The sequence below is a fragment of the Belonocnema kinseyi genome, chromosome 6, assembly GCF_010883055.1.
Source record: "Belonocnema kinseyi isolate 2016_QV_RU_SX_M_011 chromosome 6, B_treatae_v1, whole genome shotgun sequence".
Taxonomy (NCBI): domain Eukaryota; kingdom Metazoa; phylum Arthropoda; class Insecta; order Hymenoptera; family Cynipidae; genus Belonocnema; species Belonocnema kinseyi.
In genome coordinates, this window is record NC_046662.1 from 22,882,171 (window position 1) to 22,890,087 (window position 7,917).

Genomic DNA, 7,917 nt, shown 5'->3' on the forward strand with positions numbered 1-7,917 from the left:
AAGTTCCTACCAAAATGCAGTACCTAAACGTACTTTATTGTACTCTAATACATTTTCCAAAGTTTCAGCTCGATATTTTATTTATAAAAAAGTTCTTAGGTTAAAAAAAACATTCAGTGAACTGAAAAAGTGAGGTCGGTAATATAGGTATTTAGCTGTGTCACATGCCCTTAAGGCAGGAATTTCATGGCAATGGCTTTGATTTTACTTTTATCTTTTTCTTAGTAGATTATCGTCTAAGACAATGTTGCATACTGTGCATTATTCAAGGTATTGGTAATTTTAATTAATGTTCTTATTGCAGTTACTGGACACCCGAGAATTCTCGAGAGCAGTTCGTGACAAGTAAGCCCGATGACAACAAGGCGGCTATCATGAACAGCATCGCCTCGTCATATGCTCTGCAACGACCGAGGTTAATGGCGACCTCGAAGCCTTTGCCGGACAAAACGAAAGAGGGTAAAAAGCTCGAAAATATCGGAAAGTGGTCGTACTACCGACCCTACCAGGGCTCCTCAGAGGCGCAGAAGGCACAAATATTTGAGGATATTCAAAGGAAAATCACCAATGTTACGAGCGTGCCCGCCACCAGTCATCCCTGGAGAAATTCTACCAATATCAGCGAACATCAACGCAGATACAGGTCGAAGCACCATAAATATACCAAAGGAAAAAGACCGCGAACTCGTGAGTCTCTTCTTTTTTTATTATTTCAGAAATACGATTATTTCAAAGGAACACTTCCAAAAAGTTTAGAATTTTTAGGTCCAAGTAGTTTCTCTTGTGGGAATGTCTACATATTGCGTGACGTTATTTTCAGTGATTTTTAAAAACGTAATTTTATATAATTGTCATGTGAACAATTAATAATAATTGAAATCTATTTGATACTTATATGAGAATTCTTTTAATTATTATTTTTTTTACTTTTTTTATTTGGGAATGTTGATTTAATTTAAAGATTCCTTTAACAGTTAACTTAGCATTAATCGACAGTAATCTTTTCCCCTCTTTTGAAGAATTCTAATTTTCTTGTCTATTTTCAAGAAATTTCCCTTGTGCTCATTTTTCTCAGTTAAATTTTTGAACTGTTTTTATAGTGTATTCAATTAAAAATAAAAATATTCCTGTTAAAAATTAACTTATTTTGTATAATTTAATTTTAGATTTATTTGAAAATTAATTTGTTTAACGAAAAAATTCAAATATTATATTTTTTGTTTGAAAACCGACTATCAGTTTGAAACTTCAACTGTTTGGTTAAATGTTGAACTGCTGTCTGTGAAATTAATTTTTTCAAGATTTATAATTTTATTTGAAAATTCATCTCTTTGCTCGAAAATTAAAATATTTTGCTGAAATTTAAAAAAAAAATTAATTTCCTTCACTGAAAATGTATCTATTCCATTTTGGGTTAAAAATTTATATTCTAGATTGAAAATTGAGCCGCCGGGTGCAAGAACCAACCCCGACGCTCGAACACGCGTAAAAATATTGTATGCGCTTCTCAAAAATAAAAAATTTCAAAATTAAAGAATCAATTCAAGAAAAGTAAAATTGTAGGGAATAAGAAAATAAAACTTTTTTCAGCAGTATTTTTGTTGTTGAGCGTTTATTTTTTTTAAATAAAAGCGAAATATTGAATAAAAGTTTCTCTCTGATTTAATTAGGTTTTAAACTGAAATCGTTCTAACTTGGCTAAATATCATTGAATTGAGTTCATTTTCATAGGACTTATTTAAAATACTATAGCGATGACTAAGACTTCATGAAAGAGTTCAAAATCGCTAATTGTTTAATAATATTGAATTGCAAAATGAGGGAAGTCGATAATTGTGTTTTCTTGATTTCGCCGGTAAAAAGTATCTAGGTAATTTCGAGTTTCAAACAACTTCCAGTGAGTGATTTGATCAGAAATGTTGAATGAAGTTTTTTTTTAGAAAATCTCATTAATTTGTTAGAAATTGAATGAGATATTCATATTTGGAAAAAAACTCGACGTCTGCCCGGACCGATAGGGTTAACTAATGCGTCGCGAGGACTGCTCCGTCAGGCAGCCTTCTCGCATGAGCAGACGTCGAGGTTTTTTTCCAAATATGAATATCTCAGTCAATTTCTAATGAATCGATATGAGATTTTCCAAAGAACTTCATTCAATATTTTTGAACAAATCCCTCACTGAAAGTTGTTTGAAACTCAAAGTTACCTGGAAAGAGTTTACTGACGAAACCAAGAAAACACAATGATCGACTTATTCCATTTTTCAATTGAATATTATTAAATATTATTAAAATTCAACATTTTCAGGTTGAAAATGTAGCTGTTTTGTACAAAATTGCCGGGCTTAAAAATTTAATAATTTGGTAAAAAATTAAACTATTTGGTTTGAAACTAAGCTATCTATTCAAAAGTTTAATTATTCTGTTGGAAATTAGTTTTTTCTGTCAAGCATTTTTTTGTCTGAAAATTAATCTTCTTGGTTGATAATTTATTAATTTTTTCCCATTCAGCTGTTTGGTAAAAATAGAAAACTTTTTGCCTAATGTTTGATTATTTCGTTAAAAATTTAAATATAAAAAAATTTGTTTAGTCAAAAAATCAATTGTTTTGTTGAAACTTCCTCTTTTGAATCAAAAATTCATCTTTTAGGAGGGAAAACTTATTTTTCTTGATTGAAAATTCATCTCTGTGGGCTGAGGATGAATTTTTTGAACTGAAAACAATTTTTTGGCCAAGAATTTAATTTTTCGTGTTGAAAAATCAAAACTTTTATTTCAAAAACTCGTCCTTTTGACTGGGAGTTTAAAAATGGTGGATGTGGTTATTTATAAATTACAAATTATATTTCTAAAATCCATTCAGGTTTATACTTTCTAACAGATACATTTAAGTTTTACTATATCTTTGTTGAAAAATCCTTGTAATCTTTTCCATTTATGTTAAGCTCTTCCTAAAATTCTGTGATGGAATATTAATTACTCAAATATTTTGAAATCCCTAAAGCATCCGAAAGTGTTCGGAATACTACGCGATATCATGTAATCTCATAAAATTCTTTATATCTTTCTGCCTGCGTAACGTGAACTCATTTATAATTCACGTAAGTTCTTGAAATCCGGATGCCCTGATCAATATTGTACAATATTTTGCAGTGTTTTTTAGTACTATAATGCGGCCATGAAATTTCTTCAGTATTCTGTAATTTTCTGAAGTGTTCTTGAATATTCAATAATTGTTATCTCCAATTTAAATTTCTCTGAAAGGTATTGACAGTTCTAGATATCATCTTTGCTTTCATTTGTAGTTATCAATTTATCTTGAAGGTTAACAATTTAACTATTTGGTTAAAAATGTATCTTTTTTAGTTGAAAGTTTAACTTTTTGAATGGAAATTTACGTATTTTGCTGAAAATCCGTCTTTTTGGTAGAAATATAATCTTCTTGGTTAAAAGTTTCTCTTTTTTGGTTAAAAATGTAATTGTTTGGTGAAAATATTAAGTGTTATATGATTCGTCAAGCATTCATTTTTTTTTATTGAAAAGTCAATTATTTGACTAAGAGTTGAACTACTTTGTACACAAATTAATCTCTTTATCAGGGATTTATAATTATGGTTGAAGATCAAACTATTTGCTTGAATAATAAAAAATGTTGAAAAATTATACTGTTTTGTTAAAAATTAAATATTTTTGTTAAAAAATAATATTATTAGTTGAAAATTCAACTTGTTATTAGGTAATTTGTCTTTTTGATTTTAAAAAGAGGTACTTTTGTCGAAAATTTATGTAATTTCTTGAAAATCCGTCTTTTTAGTAGAACATTAATCTTTTTGGTCTATAATTCATCTTTTTGGTTGAAAATTGAACATCAATTTTTTTTTAAATTAATTTATTTTGTTCAGAATTACTTTTTTATCAGAGTTTTTATCTGAAAATTTAAATACTTTATTTTTGGTTAAAACATTATAAAAATTCAACTGTTTTGTAGAAAATGAATGTATCTTATTGAAAAGTCGTCTTGTTGAGTAGAACATTATTCTTTTTTGATGAAAATTCAACTTCTTGGTTCAAAAAACACATTCTTGTAAAAAAGTTCACATATTTTCTTTAAAAGTATTTTCTTTAGGTTACAAAATCATTCTTGTTTGTTAAAAGTTCAACTGTTTGATTTATAGTGTAACTATCTTATTAAAAAATCATCTCTCTCGATGGAAAATTATATTTTTTGTTAAAAATGCATATTTTTCTATCTAAAAGTCCAATGTTTTCTAAAATACTTGACTGTTTAGTATAAAACATTTACTCTTTTGTTGGAAATTGTTTTTCATGGCAAAAAAGTAATATTTTTTGTTTCAAAATAAGTTTTTTAAATGAAAAATTAAGCGTCCTCTAAGAAATGTGTCTTTTTTTTAATTCAAATATTTTAGAGAATTTTAATGTTCTTTGTTTAGAGAAATCGACTTTTTGATTGAAAAATCTTATTCGTATTCTGAAAATTAAACTATTTGTTTAAAAATTGAACGATTTTGTTAAAAACAAAATTATTTTTGGAAGATTTAACTATTTTTTTAAACTCTTATTTTGTTAAAGTCATCATTATAGTTTCTAAATTCAACAATGTTGTTAAAAATGTAGCCTTTTGTATTGAAATTTCACATTTTATTGTGGAAAAGTCATCCTACTTGGATGAAAGTTTATGTTCCTTTTTTAAAAATTAACTGTTTTGTTAATGGTTAAACTGTTTAAAACAAAATAATCTTTTTGTATTTTAAATTCTACTATTTGGTTGAATCTCTAACTATGTTTGGAAAATTCTTCTCTTTTACTGAAACGTTTGTCTATTTGGTTTTTGATGCAACCACTTTCTTGAAAATCAATTTTGTTCTGGAAAATGCAATACATCTCTGCTTTAAATCTTTGGAATTTAAAGTGTTTCGTATTGAATTCAATATGTTATCTACATTAATCCTAAATCAAAGAATTTATAAACCAGAAAATATTTTCGTATACTAAGAAAGTGCTTTGGCACTGTCAAGCCTCGCCAGGCTAAAACAATTTCCATTTTTTTACCTTCGGGTTACAATATCTCGAAGAAATCCTCAGAAATAGGAAAAATGTGAGACACAGATTTTAGAAGACCTTTTAAATACAGGTTAAAATGTGATTTTACAATCAAAATAGTTGATGATGTTCCCTTGTAGTTCTCTTTGCTAATTCACTGATATTATTAAACAAAATCTTAAGCTCCGTATGTCTTTGAACTCATTGCAAAGTTTCGTCAATTAAAGCCAAGATGAATGATTAAATTAAACCCCAAATCACCTTTTCAATTACTCAATTACTCAAAGCAGTTTCAACAGCTTCTCAAAATGTACAGAATTCTCTAGTACCTTTTGTCCCTACGTTTGCTTAAGAACAATACTATGCACGTGTTCAAAGCCTCATACTTGGGGCAGAAGTTTAAGCAAGTTAAACTTACCCGTAATTATAAGACAGAAACCATCCGCCTATTAATTTTTTCCTTTGAACACTCGCTTTCAATTCGTTCATAGAGTAATTTCAATTAGATAGGTATAAATGGTGCGGACTCGCGAGTTTTCATTTAGAGAATTTTATTCTGAAATCAAGGCTGAATAGCCTCTTTTCCATGCAGGGGATCGAAGACTTTTTTTATCCATTTTTTAGTTAAGACATTTTCGAGTTATCCATGAAAAAAGGGGTCATTCGCAAAACTAATGTAAGACACTGTACAATTTACTATTACTCCCCCCTCCGTCCAGAAATTGATTTATTTATCGCAGGCTTTCACAATAATTCCTTTTTTCTTCGTTTTTCACCCAAGGACAAATTAAATTAACAGAACGCAATAATAAAATCAAACTATTTTTGGTTGAAAGCTCATTATTTTCTGCCGAAAAGTCTAAAAATACATGTTTGGCTAAGAACTCAGTTTTTTTGGTTGATAGATTTATCATTTGGATAAAAATTCAATTATTCTGTTTGAGATTCAATAATTTCGTTAAAAGGTCATCCATTTTGGATGAAAATTCAAAAATTTGTTCAAAACTTTTTTCTTTCTTGAAATCGTAAATAAAATTTTTGTAGGTGTTAAAAATTCATCTTTTCAGTTTAAAAATTCGTGTATTTTCATTGAGATTTTATATTTTTGGTGAACAGTGTAACTATCTAGTTAAAAATTAATCTGTTCCAGTTGAAAATTTATTATTTAATTGAAAATTCATATTTTTCAGTTGAAAATTCTACTATTTTGTAGAAAATTCCTATTTTAGTCTCGGTAATTAAGCAGTTTGGTGAAAAATTCAAATATTTGCTTGAAAGTGGAACTACTTTATTAAAATTTAAAAATGGACGATTCCTTATTTTAGTTGTTTTATTTATTTATTGTGAGACCTACAAATTTAGGCATTCTATTTTTGATAAAAAAGGGATATGTTTAGTTGATAGTTCAACTATTTTATTTAAAAATAAATCTATTTTAGTTTAGGATCCAAGCATTTTGTTGAAAATTAATCTTTTTTGGTTAATTTTAACTGTTTTGATTAAAAATCAAAGGCTTTTTTTCTTTAAAATATCAAAAGTCTTTGTTAGTTGTAGTGTCAACTATTACATTTTTGGTTCAATATGCATCTTTTTGAGTTGAAAATTCCACTACTTTCGTAAAAATTAAACAGTTTAGCTTTCAAATTACAAAATTTCATAAAAAATTCAACTGTCCTGTACAAATTTTGCGTTTTTATTTGAAAATTAATTGTTTCAAATGAAAATTGAACTATATCATTTTTTTTTTAAACTGATGTTTCTAATAAGCTTAAAAATTTAACTATTTGGTTAAATCTAAATTATTTAAATATCATCTTTTTTGTACGAAAATAATCTTCTTGGTCGAAAATTTAACTATTTGAAAAACGTCTGTATTTGTTTGATAATTGTTTGTTTTTTTTTGTTCAAAAATTAATCTTTTTCGTTCAAAATTAAATTATTTGGTTGAAAATTTAACTGTTGTGTCGAAATATCGTATTTTTAAATTGGCAGTTTATCAAGCTTGTGAAACATTTTTCCTTTATAAATTTATTTTTAAAAGTTCACTAGAAATCCCTTGGAATCTTTCGAAATCTTTAAATTCCCTCATTAAAAAAGTCTTAAAACCAGTATTTCGCAAAACTTGCCAAAATCCTTTATAAAATAATCCACACAAAAATGATCTCTTGAGATATGTTTTCAGAAACTCAGAAATCAATGGCGTAGATTAAATTTTAATTTAAAATAAATATTGCTTTTATTTAGTGAGTAGATTGGATAAGAATCAAATCAATCCTTTCTTCGACCGTTGATGTAAATAAGAGTAAGATTCGTTTTTTTGCAGGTCTTACGGTCTTCATTAATTAAAAGAATAAAACGAAATGAATGAAAAGTTCGTTTATTAAATTCTGTCTATTCTGACGTTTGGGCTTCCACTGCGTGCCTTTTTCAAAGAATCTAAATAGATAATGTATAGATAATGATCTTTTCTTACATATAATTACACAAAAATTAATTTCTCGAAAGGTAAAAGAAATAAAAATTACCTGTGTTTTTTATCTTGTAAACACCAAGAATAATAATTTGGGAGTCAAACATCTGTCAATAGTTCATGTCAATTTTTGAAAATAATAATGACATGTGACACCAAATTAAATTAAAATGTAACGAAAAACATATCATGTAAAAGCCTCATAAAAATTGTAGAGGCTTTTTTAATAAAAACTACATCTTAATTGACGGAAATCCTTACGATTTTTTTTGGACAACGACGAACATATACGAGGGTAGTTCAATAAGTCCTTAGAATGAAGTATAAAAACAATTTTTTTTGGGTAAATTTTTTTAAATTTTTCAACATAATCTCCTTGGAGCTCTA

The 7,917-nt window shown here is 27.4% G+C and overlaps 1 protein-coding gene across 1 annotated transcript in view; it reads left to right on the forward strand.

Annotated features, from left to right (window-relative positions):
- LOC117174924 overlaps positions 1–7,917 on the forward strand; it is a 528,852-nt gene that overhangs the window by 515,741 nt on the left and 5,194 nt on the right. Inside the window, exon 6 of the mRNA XM_033364381.1 lies at positions 305–687. Within this exon, the coding sequence (XP_033220272.1) occupies positions 305–687 (383 nt within the window). The remainder of the gene's footprint in view (positions 1–304; positions 688–7,917) is intronic.